This window comes from Bos indicus, chromosome 13 (genome assembly GCF_029378745.1).
Source record: "Bos indicus isolate NIAB-ARS_2022 breed Sahiwal x Tharparkar chromosome 13, NIAB-ARS_B.indTharparkar_mat_pri_1.0, whole genome shotgun sequence".
NCBI lineage: Eukaryota > Metazoa > Chordata > Mammalia > Artiodactyla > Bovidae > Bos > Bos indicus.
Genome location: NC_091772.1, coordinates 26642375 through 26661200, shown reverse-complemented (window position 1 = coordinate 26661200; position 18826 = coordinate 26642375). Strand labels below are relative to the sequence as shown.

Sequence of the window (18826 nt, the reverse complement as noted above, 5' to 3'; positions counted from 1 at the left end):
CTTTAAGGGATTAAATAAGCTAAGATCTCATAGGCTCTCAAATTTGATTCATAAACATTCCAGTATCCAAATCCTATAGTAAGTCTAGTAATAACATTTCACTCCAGATAAATTTCAAGTTTATAACAGAAACAGATTTGAGAATTAGGAAAAAAGAAAAACAGAATCCTACTGAATTCATTATGATTTTCAACAGCTTTCTGACTATATTTGGTGGTAACAAAACAGAGAAAATAAAAAATTTTCTAGACTCGTACGTTCCACCCTTTCGGGGATAAATCTTCAAGATATATTTTTCTTGAATTTATTAAAAGAAATCTGTATGAGAGCAAAATATCTAATTCTGCTGAAGAAAGAAATGTTTATGAATTTATCAATTTTCTTTCCCTATTACAAGCTACAGATTCTATAACATGAAAAGCCATGATATTTTCTACCATTGCAATATGTAATTTTCCATACATCCACTATAAGTATTACTTTTTTCCCTTGAAAATTACATGAAAACATTACTTTGGTTTTCCCAAGAGCCCAGTTATCAAGACCAGCTTTTTCCAAAATGGCGGCACACGTGTCAGGGCTCAATGGAGGCTCTTCACACCACTTGTAGCAGAGAATCTGGTACCTTTGAAAGGGAGAAAGGGCTGGTTAGTATTTCGCAAAAGTTCAGGGTCTCAGGAGCCTGGAGGGTCCTTCAGGCTTCTTAGAACAATTCTCCAGTAAACGGAATTCCAGACTGACTACTTGCGCAATTTGTGTTTTCCACTTCAGTGATTCCTTTCCAACGTGTGATCTTTTAGTGATAAAGCCTCTGCCGGTTTTTTTCCATCTGAATCCTAAGTGTTCTTTCCTTGTGTCCCCTACATTCCCATCCCACCCTGGCCTCCCATTTTTCCTTCTCCCTCTCGGTCTCTTCAACAGGCCTCATATTGAGACTTGCTGCTTAAATGTTAGATTTTTCTGAGTTTCTGTTTCTTTTTAAGCTCTGTCCATGTGTGTCTCATCTACATGCATGGCTCTAACTGTTCCCTATACGTGATGCTTCCTATACATACATCCTTAGCCCTGTGTTCATAAACAGGAAACACATTACTCCTGGCCGCCTGCTAGACACCCCCACCTGCTTATCCCACAGACACTTTAGACTCAGCAAAATGCATCACCTTTTCTTTCCTCTGCTAGTGCCTATCTCCGCAAATGATGTCAACCCTTCTTAAAAGTGAAAGTCGCTCAGTCGTGTCTGACTCTTTGCAACCCCTTGGACCATACAGTCCATGGAATTCTCCAGGCCAGAATACTGGAGTGGCTAGCCTTTCCCTTCTCCAGGGGATCTTCCCAACCCAGGGATTGAACCCAGGTCTCCCGCATTGCAGGCGGATTCTTTACCCTTCTTAAAAAGGCTCTAAAACTAGGAATCTGCATGTCATCCTAGATTCTCCCCTATTCTTCACTCACTGTATACAACCAGCTTGTGCTTTGTTGTGCCTCTTGATTTAAAGCCAACATACTGACTCTACTTTGGTTTTATGAGTTCACTTCAAGGTTTATATGGTGGCATTTGAGACCACAGCACAGGAGGTATTAAGTAATTTGGGGAGTTTGGGACTGAAGCAAAAATAATAATGAAGATAGTTGTAGCTGAAATGCATTGTTTACATTTCGTTCTATCTGTAGCCTTCCTAAATATTGTGTCATTCAATGCTCATAACCACCTATACAGTAGATGCTAACTAACATCATCACCCTTATCCACAGATGGGAAGACTGAAGCTCGAATGTTACTCAAGTGATGCTGAACAAGGTCACACATTTAGTATGAGTGGCAGAATTGGGATTCAAATCTGGATTTTCTCACTTTAAAGCATGTGTACCTCTCCCTTCGCTAAATTCTATTTGTGTTAGAGCTCTGACAGCCAAACAATTGTGCATCAGTGACTGGTGGAAAAATGGATCCAACTTCAGTAGCTTTTTAGTGTAAGGGCTCATTAGAAATAACTACAGTAAAAACCCAGTGTCTTGTGCAAAGTAAGTTCATGTTGTGTGTCTTCCTTTAGGATTATCTCTTTGTCACACAATAGAAGAGTTTATCCATAACAGAATGGACAAAGGGTCTGATGATTTTCCATCTTACAAGGAGGGTTAGTCAAAGGATAAGGCTGGACAGGGAGGGTTATTTAGTCCTATTTACACCTCCACAGGGCCTTTACAAACTGTCCTGCCTTCCTAAGAGTCTATGCTAATCTGGATGACAGTTTTCAAATTTATGACAGAGAAAAGGCTTATTAGCCTTTATTTCTGGAGCTTTCTAGATTCAGAACAACTACTCACATGTTCTCCAGAAATTGTTTTTGTGAATAAGGAAAAAATAATTTCCCCTTATTCACTTATCATGTAGTAATTTGCTATTCTGTAACAGCATGGGGTTGGAAACATATTTAAAAACTTATTCTCACTTCTGACCTTCCAAATAAGTAATGCTCAATCACTCAGTCATATCCAACTCTTTGCAACTCCACGAACTGTAGCCCACCAGGTTACTCTGTCCATAGGATTCTCCGGGCAAGAATACTGGAGTGGGTTGCCATTTCCGTCTCCAAAATAAGTAATACAATACATCAACTACAGAATCATCAAGAAAATAGGTTCAGCTCTTCTACAGTCCATGTTGTAAAACCATGGATAGTTTTGAAACTACTGGTTTAGTCTAGCATTCAGGGCTCTCTCTTCATAACATTAACCTGACCAGTCTTCCCCTTTGATCTCATCTTTATCATTCCTGTCACTTCACTAACACACACTGCTGAGCCAGTCTCACCCACGTCCCTCTGATTTTCGGAGCACCAACCTGTACCCAGAGATGGCCCCTTCCTGTCTTCTTCATAAACCATGCCTCCCACCAGATCCCAGTGCAGCACTTATTCTTGATATTCTCTCTATCAGCCTTCGTGGAGATCATCCTTCACTTTCCTAAACTCTAACACTACAAACCGTCTCTTTGGATCTTGGTATTTATTACCCTGCACTGTTCACTAACTTTCCACGTCTATGGCTCTGAGAATCCTAACTGGATTGTTCATTTTTGAGGACCAAGTAAGTATTACAATTCACTGTTCCAGACTAGATATGAAAGTGAAAGTGTTGGTCGCTCAGTCATGTTTGATTCTTTGCGACCCCATGGACTGTAGCCTGCCAGGCTCCTCTGTCCATGGGATTCTCCAGGCAAGAGTACTGGAATGGGGATAGCCATTCCCTTCTCCAGGGGATCTTCCCAAATAGGGATCAAACCTGGGTCTCCTGCATTGCAGGCAGATTCTTTACTGTCTGGGCCACAAGACTAGATACAGGTAGAGAAATTTAAAAAAAAAAAAAAAAGGAGATTCCTTGGCAGTCCAGTGGTTAGGACTCCATGCTTACACTGCAGGGAGCATGGGTTCAGTCGGGGAACTAAGCTCCTCCATGGCACACAGCCAAAAAGTAAATAAATATGCTGTCACATTTAACATCACAAATAACCTTATGAAACAGGTACCATACAAAAAAGAAAAAAATGGACATAATATTATTTTGAAAATATTAATCTAAATTAGGTTAATTCCAGTATATTCCAAGTACATAATTGCTTTTTTAGCTGTTAAACTTCATCTTAAAAAATATATAAGCCACATTTAAGGTCTAGTGAGTCTTAAAAAAAGTACAGATAATCACAACTTCCTTTTGATTTCTAATATACTAAAAGCTGGTTATTGTGCTTACAATACAATAAAGAAAAAAAAATTCACTGTCTTCTGTAGTATTTAGCACAATGCCATGTGTATAAAAATAGTCACTGACGTTTAATGGTACTTCTCTTAAGACTAAATTAGGTTAATTCCAGTATATTCCAAGCACATAATTGCTTTTTTAGCTGTTGAACTTCATCTTAAAAAATCCATAAGCCACATTTAAGGTCTAGTGAGTCTTAAAAAAAGTACAGATAATCACAACTTCCTTTTGATTTCTAATATACTAAAAGTTGGTTATTGTGCTTACAATACAATAAAGAAAAAAAAGTCACTGTCTTCCATAATATTTAGCACAATGCCATGTGTATAAAAATAGTCACTTAAGTTTAAGGGTACTTAAGATTATATTAATGTTATTTATATTGATAGTTACGGAGAAGGCAATGGCACCCCACTCCAGTACTCTTGCTTGGAAAATCCCATGGACGGAGGAGCCTGTTAGGCTGCAATCCATGGTGTCACTAAGAGTCAGACACAACTGAGCGATTTCACTTTCACTTTTCACTTTCATGCATTGGAGAAGGAAATGGCAGCCCGCTCCAGTGTTCTTGCCTGGAGAATCCCAGGGACGGGGGGCCCGGTGGGTCTATGGGGTCACACAGAGTCGGACACGACTGAAGTGACTTAGCATTAGCATTGATAGTTAAGCAAGTTAAAGATAAACTCTATAGAAAAATGAAAAGTGTGATGATAAGGTCAAATTTTAATTTGAAATTTGAAACTCAAGAACATGTGGGTTACCTGCTTTCGTGTACACAATGGATAATTTCCCTGTGTTACCTGGGTCTCCCAGCTGACAACAGACAGTTCCAGCCCCTATTAAGAGTCACCTTCTCTTTTGATACACAATCACTTTCGTGCCTTCTTTCTAGAACATCTGAGTCATTTTCTTTCTGTTTCCTATCATTCTTCTCAAGAATTTTTATAAAAAATGTCCAAGGAAACTTAAAAAGAAGTTCACACACCGTTTTATAAAGTTGGCAAAAAGTATCCGATGTGAATATCCCAGCCTTCGGATTCTTGCTGTTTCCAGAATGCCCGTGTAGCGAAGCTGGAGCACAACCTTTTCTTTGTCATATTTTCTTGCCTGACGTTCATTGTTTGGTTTGATGCAGCGGATGAAGTGAGGTTGGCCGACCACCATTTTAGATAACAAATCCATCAGAGAATACTGTAATTTGCAACAAAAAAAAATTCCCAGCATAGCATATAAACACTTAGCAGCCTGCACATCTTTCTTTTAATTATAAGAATAAAATCTGAAAACTGAGTGTTATACAGTAATATATAATTTTTATTAACATATGCATTAATAAAATTGTATTTATAGTATATTTTTTAAAATACACTATATTTATGATATTTACTATTAAAAATGTAGAAGCAATAGCTAGGAATGTACATATTAAAAGGTTTCCTGTAAATTCTTAAGGCAACTTTAATTAATAGATAATATTGTTTTCTCTTACCACAACTTTTATTAATAGGCTCAATTAACATGAAAATGTTACATATTAATTTCAAGGCTGGTGCTTGGGACTGGAAAGGCCCTGAATATTATTTTTTATATAGTTTGTTTGGAAGTAATTATATCCTCTCAGGGAAACTTGACAAATTACAATATTTAGGCACACAATTTGGTTTCCTCCTTATACTATTAATTCCCTTGTCTAGCTCTTTTTTTCTTTTTTCTAAGAAAGTGCAAAGCCCTTGTCAGTTATCATCTCCTAGGTTAAAACAAGGACTGAGAAGTTAATGCACTTTAATATATAAGATACAGTTATGTGTATGTGTGCTAAGTCACTTCAGCCATGGCTGACTCTTTGAGACTCCATGCACTGTAGCCCACCAGGCTCCTCTGTCCAAAGGATTCTCCAGGCAAGAATACTGCAGTTGGTTGCCATGCCCTTCCCCAGGGAAGACAGTTATAAAAACAAGCAAATCCATTAGGTACTTAGGTACTCTAATCTGCTCTGGTTTGATGATTTTCTTATTTTAGAAATATTTTAATCAGACAGATATGAAAACTGTCTTCTGCAGCAATACCTTATTAAAACAGCAGCCAACTGCTGGATAGCCAGCAACACAGTAGGATAATCATGGTTCAACTAAAAGTGGAATCTCAGAAAACTAGTGAGAAATGGAATATTTCCTGCCATACCAGTAAACACAGTCATTAGCAATTGCAGCCACCACTGATGGTGAGCTGGTGAGCCCTGAGGGAACTCAGGAAGGAAAGAACACCTGCCATCTAGCAGCCATCATACTGCAGCCACTCCTTACAGTAAGTCATGAGAAAATTCAAGATGTGAATAAACAGAATATTGGCCCCAGACAGGTGAAGTGCATATCAAAGGAATAATTTCAGTGAACCCAGACTCTTGCATCTTCCTATACACAGAAAAGAGCTAAATTCCTCAACTTCAGATATCCGGTTTTATTTAACAATAATCTTTTGATGTTCGGACTACCTGCCCTTTTTGGGAAAACTTCTATATACCCTGGCTCTCTCCTCGTCTCTTCAGAGCAGTTCTCTCAGGGTTACTTGAGATGCTATCTCTCAGGCTTGAAGTCCTAAAAATTCCCGCTGAGTAAAGCATAACTCTCAATTTCGAGGTTGTGAATATTTTAAACATCTGTGCACCCACATTCACAGCGGCATTATTCACAACAGCGAAAACATGGAAGCAACCCAAGTGTCCAGCCACTGACGAATGGATAAGCAAAATTCAACACGCACCAACAGGAGTATTATTCAGCTTTAAAAAAGGAAAGATATTCTGTAATATGCTATAACATGGATGAATCTTAAGGACATGATGCTGAGTGAAATAAGCAGGTCACAAAAAGACAAATACTGTCTGATTCCACTTAGAGTAGTCAAAATAAGAAAGACAGAAAATAGAATTAGGTTTGCCAGGGGCTAGAGCAGGGGAGAATGGAAAGTTATAGGTATTGTCAGATTTACAAGATGAAAAGAGTTACGGGGATGGATGGTGGCCCAACAAAGCGAATGTACTTAACACTATTGAACTGGACACTTAAAAATGTTAAGATGGTAAAAAAAAAAAAAAATAAACATCAACTCCAGTATGTCAAAGACCAGAATCACAACCGTTGAATATATGGAGAGAGACAGCTGTTGCTAGCTGAATCTCCTTTACTGATGGACTTTTCAAGCCTGGGTGATGAAGCCAGTGCAAACTAAATCCTAGAAGTGGGCAACTGACAAAGCACTGGATTTGCATGGCTTTCTCATGGGCACTGAGACCCAATTGTGAGTTTCTTCAAACAGCTGGGCTCTGACACTGTGGGGGCCTTTTCATTACATTTCTCTGTAATGAAAGTGAGTAATGAAAGTGACTCACTCTCTAAACTGAGTCATGATCACTTTAGTCCCACATCTTTCAGGCACTAGAGATACAAGTGTGATGGACGTGTCTGCTGGCATTCTGAGCAAGAGCTCCCTGAAACTTTGGCATCGGAGTTTCTTAGGGACCAAGGCAGAGTGCTACATTATGTTCATTCTCTGCAGAATGAAAAATAACTGAAAATATGTTACATACTGTATGGAAAACATACATATGTTACATACTTAAAATATGTTACATACTATATGGAATATATCCATTTTCACTGCAGCCTGAGGTACAAAACAACTTTATGAATGAATGGTTTAACATACACACAGTGTTTGATGCAACAGTGGTATGATAATGGCCTTGCATAACTCACTTAAAGCAAAAGAAATAATCTGGCTGTAAATACTCTCATTCAGCTGTGCTGGAGCCTGCTCTAAGGTGGATGTACCTGAAGCAAATGAAATACTCAGCATATAAATGCATGAGATGATACTCAAAGGTGATTAAGCACACACAGTCTGCTACAAGGTTAGGACCTGAAAAAATATTTATTAAAGCTAGCTAGTTATTTTTAAAAGTATTTCATGACTCTGTTGAGAACTGGATTTATTCACTGAACACAGAGTAAATTTAACCCAATTTCCTCCTCTCCCTCCATGTTACATGGAATCAATAATTTCTAAGTTTTAGGTGGTATCTTATTCATTTTCATTGCCTGGTTAATTACCATTTCATCAGAAGATATAAACAAGACCAGGAACCAGTAATGAAGGCAGGGCAGGTTCTCCAGCACACAGAGAGAACAAAGGGCTTCTTTTCTTTGCTATCTCCCATCTTGTCCCAGGAAGAAAAGTCACCTTGATTCCACGCTGAGGTCACAGTGAATCACTTCCGTGGCACGTTACTGTGTTTCCTTGGTGTCCCTGCTCTTTGCCCCATGTCTACACTGGCTCTATTTTTCTCTTGAGGTTTTCAGCTCATCCAGGTAAAGGGAGGTATTGATGGAGATGAATGCTTGACCCTGTCCCATATGTCTGTCCACCCTAAGATCATTCAGATCTTGAAGAAGGATTGATGGTTATCATATCATTGAATGATAAACCTTTTTAGGCTTTATTCTAGTGAAAATGTGCTTGGTTCTATGCAAAAATTGTAACCAAGCTATCAGATCAGATCAGATCAGTCGCTCAGTCGTGTCCGACTCTTTGCGACCCCATGAATCGCAGCACGCCAGGCCTCCCTGTCCATCACCAACTCCCGGAGTTCACTCAGACTCATGTCCATCGAGTCAGTGATGCCATCCAGCCATCTCATCCTCTGTCGTCCCCTTCTCCTCTTGCCGTGGACCTCCCTTAAGACTGATCTAATATACAATAATTTTATTGATAAAATACCAAAGTAAACCAATCCATAGGTTTTTGACAATACCTAATATATCCTATATCTAACAGATAGTAAATGAAATACAACAAAAATTCTTCTTTGCTAATAGCATTCTGATATTTGTTACTTACTTTTAACTGGCAACTATAATTTAGAATAAATAACATGCTTAAGCACAACATATCATAATGTCACCTCTTACTCTAAAATAGGATGCAACTGTTTGTGTTTTCATGTTGGTCGTTTCTCTGGCATGACGAGTGGCTTCTCCAGTCTCACCCTAAGACCAAGAAAGACAGTGATGCTTCAGCATCTGTTGTACTTTACGATCTACAGGGAGCACATGGAACCTTCATTAGTCTACCCTTTCACATACATAAAATGACAAAACGCTGAATTTTTACTTTAAAGTAATTGTTTTGTCAGTCTCATTGGGATTTTAATCAGTTTTCCATGGGATGTGAGTATCTCTGACTTTAGCTAATACATATTTAGTTGGTCTTGGAGTAACATTAAAACCAATTATAAAAGAGGAGTTTGGACTATATCAGAAATGCATGACTATTTAAGTGACAAGCAGTAATATGAACATAACAATATCTGTTGAAGTAGAAAAGAAAGATCAAAAAGAGAAAATGAAGGGAAAGGCTGTTTAGCCTTCTCATACAGATACTGCCGTTGTATGAGGAGGTTAGGTTCTTAGACTTACTGCCATGTAAAACATTTTCTTACCTTTGTCAGGTTGATTGATTTTTCTGAAGTCTTCATTTGATAGTTTATTATGTTTTTAGTTTGAGAATGTGGCAGATTACCTATGGGAATGTAGAGAAAATTCTTTAGAATCTTTAACGGCTACAAGGTTTCCTCCACTTGAAAGTTAAAATAAGAATTGCCCTTCCCACAATATGCATGCTTGGTTAACTAGTCATTGAGACACTTAGAAATTAAATAATATTATTCGAAAATATATAGCTAGTGTTAAATTCAGAAAAAAAGTAAAACTTCCAGCTTAAAAAACATAAAAAGTAGAGGTAAGTGTTAGATTTCCTTTTACCTGCTACAAGATATGGGGTGATTAAGACAAAGGAAGCAATCTGCTTCTTTGTGTGTGTGCTTTAAATAGCACCTGAGATTTTCTTAAGATTTTTTTTTTATGTGGAAAGTCCTTATTGACTTTGTTACAATATTGCTTCTATGTTATGTTTTGGTTTCTTGACCACGAGGGACCTGGGATCTTAGCTCCCCGATCAGGGATCAAACCTGCAGCCCGTGCTTTGGGAGGCAAAGTCTTAACTACTGGACTGCTAGAGAAATCCCCTGAGCTTTTCCTTAATGCAAACGTCAGCTTTAGAATGGACCTTAAAAATCATATGGATCATTAATTCACATGAAGTAATTATATGCAAATCAAACATGGTTGAAAGCAAAGGACATTTTCAACCTAACATTCAGAAATATGTGCCTGGTGCTGGGCTATATAACTGTACACAGACGAGGTTATGAAAACTCGTGGTGTCGTGAAAATATTATGTCCTCTGAAGCCAGGAAGACCTGAGTTTACGTTCCAGCTGTAGTGCTTAAATTGTGGATTATTTACTTGGTCTCCGAGTCAAAGTGTGAGTCCATAAAATGGGGATGATAAAGCCCACCTCATGGGATTTTGACGGCATGACAGTGGGTCTGGTGTGAGGTGGGTGCCTAGAAATGTTAGCTGTTTTTCACTCCTTCCGCACCCTTCCCACTGCCCCCACCAAGCACAGTACACCAACCAACCTACGATCCATGAGTGTATCATCCTAGGAGAAGTGTCTGAAATATCTCCAGAATTCAGTGTCACTTCAGGAAGACTGTTAATTTTGTCCTTTTAGGCGATAAGTACAGGCTGTGTTTTGGCAAATTTTTCGCCTTTTTTTTTGTCTTTTGGTGGCTGTGGAAGGTTGGCTCTGAGCTAAGGGTGCAGGAAGGAACCCTGCCTGGGCTGTGGCTGGCGGTGTCACTGCTCTGGTCTCATTCCCCTCCCCTCATCACTTCAGGAAAAGCTCTGGGGTGACAGCGTGGCTTTTCTGCTGGGCTGAAACTGTCTCTGCACAGGTGACTCTTGAAATGAGACTCTTCTGGACACAGGTGAGTGGACCAAGCATTGTCAGAGGGGCAGCTTTGGGAATTATGCTTAGTGGGTTTTTTTGTTTTGTTTTTGTTTACGATTACCAGGGAAAGTTTTGGAAAAGAAAATTTACTTAGGGAAAAAATGACCACCTACTTAGAGATTTCTTGGAAGCATGATGAATATACAAAGTGAGAAGAGCACATTAATTAGGATAGATTAATTGCTTTTAAAAATCTATATTTGAGGGGGGTTCAGGATGGGGGACCCATGTACACCCAGGGCTGATTCATGTCAGTGTATCGCAAAAACCACTACAATATTGTAAAGTAATTAGCCTCCAATTAAAATAAATAAATTTTTAAAAAGCCTTATATTTGAAAAGAAGACATTTTCTTAAATCAATGACTTAAGTTTTCACATTAGAAATTTGAAGACAAAATAAACCCCAAACGAAAAAGAAAAAAACAATAAGACAAAAGCAAAAAAAAAAAAAAGAAATCAATAAAATAAAATGAAAAATTCAATAGGTAAAATCAATGAAACTATAAGTTGGTTCTTCAAGAATATCAATAAAATTGGTAAATCTCTAGAAAATCTATCAAAAATAAAATGAGAGAGGACACAAGTTATTTATATCAGGAATGAGAGAACAGATATAACCTCATGATCTACAAATATCAAAAGGATAATAAGAGATTATTATCAACTTTATGTCAATAAATTTGACAGCACAGATTAAACAGAAATTTTTCTTAAAAGATAAAACTACTCTAAAGCGAATTCAAAATTAAAATAACTTGAATAGCTTTGTATTTATCAAAAGACTGAATCTGCAGTTAAAAGCCTTGTCATGTACATACACACAAAAACCCTTCGGGTTCAGATGACATCCCTGATGAATTCTACAAAGTCATTTAGAAACAAATAATATTCACCCTGGGGGCTTCCCTCATAGCTCAGTTGGTAAAGAATCTGCCTGCAGTGCAGGAGACCCGGTTCGATTCCTGAGTTGGGAAGTTCCGCTGGAGAAGGGATAGGCTACCCACTCCAGTATTCTTGGGCTTCCCTTGTGGCTCAGCTGGTAAAGAATCTGTCTGCAATTCGGGAGACCAGGGTTTGATTCCTGGGTTGGGAAGATGCCCTGGAGAAGAGAAAGGCTACCTACTCCAGTATGCTGGCCTGGAGAATTCCATGGACTGTATAGTCCATGAGGTTGCAAAGAGTCAGACACAACTGAGCAACTCACTAATATTCACCCTATTTTTCCTGAAAATTGAAGAGGAAGCATTATTTCTCAATTCATTCTATGAGACCAGCATTACTCTGATTCCAAAATCAGAAAAAAACATTATAAGAAAACTACAGTCCAATATTCTTCATGAACATAGATGCAAAAATTCTTAACAAAAGGTTAGCAAATTGAATCTGGCAATATATAGTCAAATGCATCATGACCATGTCAAGATTTTCCCAGGAATTAAAGTTAGTGTAATGTTCAAAACCCAATATATGCAACTCACCATTTTTATAAATTTCAAAAACAAAACAAAGTAAAAACAAATAATCATCTCAGTAGATGCAGAAAATGCATTTGACAAAATTCAAACATGCATGCTTGATAAAAACTTAGCAAACTAGAAACAGAAAGCAACTTCCTCCTGATTAAGGTCATTTATGAAAAACATATAGCTAACATATCATAGTTAATGGGGAAAATCTGATGGCTTCCTCCACGATCAGGAATAAGCCAAGAATGTTCACTTTTACTACTTGTATTCAACATTGCATCTGTGATTCTGGGCAGTGGAACCAGGCAATATGAAGAAACACAACATAAAAAGAATGAAAAAGAAAGGGCAAACACTTTAGTCCCAGATGACATCACCATCTATGTAGAGAACCTATGAAATTTACAAAAAAAGCTACTCTAACATGAGTTTAGCAACACTGCAGGGCAAAAGATCAATACACAAAAATCAAATGGATTTCCATATACTCAGTTCAGTTCAGTCACTCAGTCGTGTCCGACTCCTTGCAACCCCATGAATCGCAGCACGCCAGGTCTCCCTGTCCATCACCAACTCCCGAGGTTCACTCAGACTCACGTCCATCGAGTCAGTGATGCCATCCAGCCATCTCATCCTCTGTCGTCCCCTTCTCCTCCTGCCCCCAATTTCCATATACTAGGAACATACAAAATTTGAACTAAAAAGCACCATTTATTAGAGCATAGAATGTGATATAATAGCAGATAATTTGACAGAAAACATGCAAGACTTGTACACTGACAACTACAAAATGTTGCTGACAGAAATTAAGGAAGACTTGAAAAATAAGCATATTGTGCTCCCTGATTGGAGGACTCAATATTATGAAGATAGCAGATATCCCCAAACTCATCTATGGCTTCAGGGCAATCCAATCAAAGCTTCACCAGCATTTTGGGTAGAAATTGACAAACTCCATTTTAAATTTACATGGAAAGGCAAAGGAATTATAATCACACCTGAACAACTCTGGAAAAGAAGAACAAAGCTGGGTAACTTATATTACCTGATTTCAAAAATTTTAATAAAGCTACAGCAATCAAGAGGTGTATTATTGGCATAAAGACAGACAAATATCAGTGATACACAATACAGCCCAGAAATAAACAGTCTCTCTTTCCTTCTCTATCTCTCCAAGGATGCCCAAGCAATGCATTAGGGAAAAGAATAATCTTTTTAACAAATGATGCTGAAACAATTGGATAGGGGCATGAAGGACTGGAATGAAGGACAATAAAGACTCAAGAGGAAACAGCATTTGGGGATAATGAACTTGTTCACTATTACCTGTGGTGATGGTTTTACAGGAGTCTATGTATGTCAAGGCCTCATCAAATTTTACTGTCTAAGTATGTGCTGCTTATTCTATGTCAGTTATGCCTCAACTATAAACCATAGTTGAATTATATCTCAACTAGAACTCAAACTATAAAAAATGAAGTGCAGAGAATAATGTTAAACTCCAATAAAGAAAAACAAACCGAATTACACTTTTTGTACTTAAAAGCAAATGCAAAGATTATATAGTTGGTTGGAACAAAAGCATGTGACTTTTTAATCAATAAGGCAGAACTCACTAAACTTGTGGAATCTCGAAGCATCATCCCATGCTGCCCACTCCTGACACAGCAGATAATTCTAAACTCTCTGGGGGTGACTGTACTCTTCTAATGAGAAGCTCAAACACCACCAAACTTTCTGGTGAGCGCTTCAAACACTTTACTGGAAACCTAGCTTCTTATAAAACTAAAACCCAACCCACACATACAAAAAAATGGAAGGAAATTGCCTCAGCTTACCTGTTCTTGTCAGAGGATGGGTGACTAGTTGTTGAATTACACTGTTTTCTGATGACCTCAAAAGGAGCACAATATCAGTGGGAAGAGTGTCTCTATTTTTAGCCAAGAACCCACTTGCATTATAGATGACCTGTTGATAAAGTACATTACAAACACTGTCACAATCAATGTTATCACCGTTGTCCTCACTACCATCATCATTATCATTATCAATAGATGTGAAAGTGTAGAAGTGTTAGTCACTCAAGTTGTGTCCGACGCTTTGTGACCGCATGGATGGTAGCCTGCCAGGCTCCTCTGTCCATGGGATTCTCCAGGCAAGAATACTGGAGTGGGTTGCCATTCCCTTCTCCAGGGGATCTTCCCAACCCAGGGATTGAACTCGGGTCTCCTGCATTGCAGGCGGTCTCTTTACCATCTGAGCCACTTGGGAAGCCCACATTAATAGATACATATAGACAGCTTACTCAGTGCTGAGTGACAGCTACACAAAGATTTATAATGGTAATCCTTTACAACTTTAGAAATGTGAACCTCTTCAGGTTTACACTATCTCTTTTCAGAGACAAATTTGTGCCTCACTGATTTTATTTGGGTGGAAATGATCAAAAAGGGTTGATTCCTCCCACTTATTATAGTGGAAATGTTGTGTGTTTCCCACCTCTATTTGGAGGGTTGGGGCCAGAAAGGTATTCTCATTTCTATGATAATTGATTTGCCTGCAGTGAAAAGGCCTTTATAGAATTTGCTCCACAGTAGCAGGGACTACATATACTGTGGGTGTTTAGTGTTTCTGGCACTTCTAAATAATGTTAAGATTTTTAAAGATCAATGTAACCCCAAGATTTTGGTAGGGTGGTTCAATGTGGTTGTTTTTATGGGGTGAATTTCATCCCTCCAAAATTAGTATGTTGCAAATCTAACCCCCAATATGACTATATTTGGATACAAGGTCTTTAGAAGGTAAGGAGGGTTAAAAGAGGTTTAAAGGTGATGCCCTAAGCCCACAAGACTGGTGTTCTTATAATAAAAGGAGGATATCTACACAGGAGATCTCTTTCTCTTCCTTACATGTACGTAGAAAAAAGGCTATATGAAACAGAGAGAGAAGGCAGCCACCTGCAAACCAGGAAGAGAGGCCTCACAAGATACCAGATCTGCTGGCCCCTTGATCTTGGACTTCTAGTCTCCAGAACTGTGAGCAAATACAATTTCTATTGTTTAGGACACCCAGCCAGAGGTATTTTTGTTATGGCAGCCCAGAAGACTAATATAGTTAAAAACAACTGGATAAAATCATAGGAAATCTTTAATGATTGTTTTAAAGGAGACTTATTTATAAAATCGTGTGCTGAAAATCATGAGAAAGGTTATAACTAAAATATTTAAGGTAGATTTTGCTTTCAATGACAAAAGTCTGGAACGTTGACTGACACAGAAGTTCTGTTAGACTAGAATTCTTAGGGTTCTAGCCGTGATTCTATTTGTTTATGTATTTCTATGAATTCCCCTTCTTGATTTGAATATCTTCTTAGTCCTCCAATATTTATAACATCATTGTGAGTGAAAGATCTGTTATTCTCTACAGAAGGAATGGAAACCATCTTCTGGGCGCAGGACAACATATCTGAGGTTTGCTCTGGTATAGGAAAGTGTATCCGTCAGTGCATAAACATTGCTTCCTCTAACTGCATGCCAGTCCATAAGCTAATCCTATCTAATTAATCAGCTCAGTTATCTGGCCATACCTTCTGCCTGGTACCTTCTCTTGTTGGGAAGGAGGAGAGACAAAGGCTGCAGTGGACAGAGAAGCATCTCAAGTCTGAAGAAGGCAATTTATATAAAAGGTTCCCAGTTATCATTAAAAGAAGGGAAAACTGCCAGCCAACTGCAGCCCAAGCCAGATCTTAGGATCAGAAAGATGGACTCTTTATCTCATTATAACTATCTGTAAATATTTGGGGCCAAAATTTTCATAGCTTTATTATTCAACAAAAGACTAAAGAGAACCTCAGTTATAGTGCTTCAGAGTTCTTACCTTTCCTGCATAATGGTGAATTCCAAAACTAAGCTCCATTCTTTTAGGTCTCCAGAAGTATTGTGATTTCAGATTACCTTCAAATTTTTCTGTAGAAAAAAATTTAACTCCAAGATTAAGCATGTTGGAATGTCTCAAAAAATACTGATTGATAGAATCTTCTCTTTCACCATAAAATGGAAAATGTGCCGTGAAAAAACTGAAAATTCTATATAACTACTACATGTAGATTTGTAATATAATTATAAATGGTAAGGTAAAACTCGAGATCATGAATTTTACCATTCCATTACGATTACAGTAATGGAATGGTACTATTGCACAGCTGCTGCTGCTGCTGCTAAGTCGCTTCAGTCGTGTCTGACTCTGTGCGACCCCATAGACGGCAGCCCACCAGGCTCCCCCGTCCCTGGGATTCTCCAGGCAAGAACACTGGAGTGGGCTGCCATTTCCTTCTCCAATGCATGAAAGTGAAAAGTGAAAGTGAAGTCGCTCAGTCGTCTCCGACTCTTAGCGACCCCATGGACTGCAGCCCACCGGGCTCCTCCGTCCATGGATTTTCCAGGCAAGAGTACTGGAGTGGGGTGCCATTGCCTTCTCCGCTACTGCAGAGCAGCAGTACTCAAACCTTGCCAAGCATCAGAATCACCTGGAGGGTTTGTTAAAATAGACTGCTGGGTCCCACCTCCAGAGCTTCTGACTCAATAGGTCTTGGAGTGGGATCCAAGAATTAACATTTCTAGCAAGTTCCCAAGGGGGATGCTGATGTCCCCGGTCTAGAGACCACACTCTAAAAACAGAGGAAAGAAAAAACCAAGTACTTGAGATTGTCCAGAGAGCTTTGTGAAACACAACTGGATGTGAAACCATGAGCCTAGACATTTGGTATTTTGTCTCTCTTTTTTCTAAGAGGAGCTATAGGTTATTATTGATTACAAAGGAAACACAATAGGATCATAAAGGAAGTTCTACAATAATTTTACCAACACAAGATCTCTGTTATTTCATGTCATGGAAGGTACATTTTAACATCAAAATCAAGTGACTAGTATGAAATGATTTCCCCACAACTTTGGGGTTATTTTCTTTTCCATCTATCTCTTTTCCATTCTGAGAGCTGTCCTTTCGCCCTGCCCTTCCATTTCTAACTTTGGGCTGGATGATCTCTAGGGTCATTTCTAACATAAAATCCTATAGTCAGGGCTCTAGCATAATATAAGGTGAAGTTGAATATGGAAATTTGTTTATCACTAAATATTTCACCCTATTATAAACATTCACTGGTCCAGGTACTAGATCAAAAGCCTCTTCTTTAAAGTTACATGTCCAGTCTTTGTCACAGCAATATTCTACTAACTTTAAAAATAATAAAAAAAAAACATTCATAATTACATGACTGCATTACCTGAAAACTATTTAGACATACTGAATTTAAAACCCACCTACAAGAGTTTGGTCTGTGGCCTTGGGAAATCTACTTTCTTCATCAAGGAGGGACAGTAAACCCATTGGCTTCTGCAGAAACATGTCTAGGAGAGGCCGGTTATCTTCATATTCAATAACTCTAGCATCAATGTCTTCATTTAGGTATTCATTCTATAATGGGACATGACAGGCATAGAAATACTTAAAATTTTGTGAACAATATGTAAACTGGCAGAAATTACCTAAAATTCTGCTCTACATATAAAAAATTGCTCCCTATGACCTTGCCCTTAAACTGAGGGTATCATTTTATTTCTCTCTCTCCAGATGTGCTAATTCATTAAAGTCAGCACTGTTGATATTCAGGGTAGCCATAAAAAGTTTCTATTCCATGTATTAGAATTCCCTCTATTAGAATCTCAAGCTTTCCAGACATGGGGGACTATGTTGCTAGTGAGCTGTAATAAAATTATGTTACATAATTTCTTCTGTTAATTTTTTTTTGACGTGAACTGTTTCTTAAAGTCTTTATTGAATTTGCTACAATATTGCTTGCTTTTATGTTTTGGTTTTTTGGCTGTGAAGCACATGGGATCTTGGCTCCCTGATCAGGAATGGAACTGGCACCTCCTGCATTGGAAGGCAAAGTCCCAAACGCTGAACCACCAGGGAAGTCCTCAAGAATTGACAGAATATTAATTAGGTATATCTTAGGGTCACATTTCCCCCAATTTCAGCCTTTTATCTAACTTAAGCAATCTCTCAAGAACATCACTTTTCAATCATGATGACATTTGCATTATTTGGGATGAACAACTGTGGGTCACAGGAGCCACTGATGGATGAAGAACCAAGAACATGCAGGTTCCCATCTGGGCTCTGCCACTTAACTAGCCACCTGTCCTTCGGAGTTTTCTTCCTCTTAGACATCCATTTTTTCATCTACTAAATAGAAGTAACAATCTCCATCTAACAAAGTAAAAATACCTGGTACACTAGTAACCATTTGTGGTTGCGTATACTGTAATGTCCGGAGAAGGCAATGGCACCCCACTCCAGTACTCTTGCTTGGAAAATCCCATGGACAGAGGAGCCTGGAAGGCTGCAGTCCATGGGGTCGCTGAGAGTCGGAGACGACTGAGCGACTTCACTTTCACTTTTCACTTTCATGCATTGGAGAAGGAAATGGCAACCCACTCCAGTGTTCTTGCCTGGAGAATCCCAGGGACGGGGGAGCCTGGTGGGCTGCCGTCTATGGGGTCACACAGAGTCGGACACGACTGAAGCGACTTAGCAGCATACTGTAATGTCAAATGCATAAAATAAAAACAATAAACAATAACTACTGGAAGATGGTAGTACCAGCACAACATAGATGCCGAT

General features: G+C 38.6%; 1 protein-coding gene across 5 annotated transcripts in view; it reads right to left on the bottom strand.

Moving 5' to 3' along the window:
* Nucleotides 1–18826, bottom strand: part of MYO3A (myosin IIIA) — a 173612-nt gene that overhangs the window by 36478 nt on the left and 118308 nt on the right. For all 5 annotated transcript variants that reach the window (XM_070800833.1, XM_019973123.2, XM_070800834.1 and 2 more), the window contains 7 exons: nucleotides 17461–17614; nucleotides 16019–16107; nucleotides 13981–14110; nucleotides 9260–9339; nucleotides 8730–8807; nucleotides 4748–4953; nucleotides 514–625 (listed from right to left, as the gene is read on the bottom strand). In XM_070800833.1, coding sequence (XP_070656934.1) covers nucleotides 514–625; nucleotides 4748–4953; nucleotides 8730–8807; nucleotides 9260–9339; nucleotides 13981–14110; nucleotides 16019–16107; nucleotides 17461–17614 — 849 coding nt within the window. The remainder of the gene's footprint in view (nucleotides 1–513; nucleotides 626–4747; nucleotides 4954–8729; nucleotides 8808–9259; nucleotides 9340–13980; nucleotides 14111–16018; nucleotides 16108–17460; nucleotides 17615–18826) is intronic.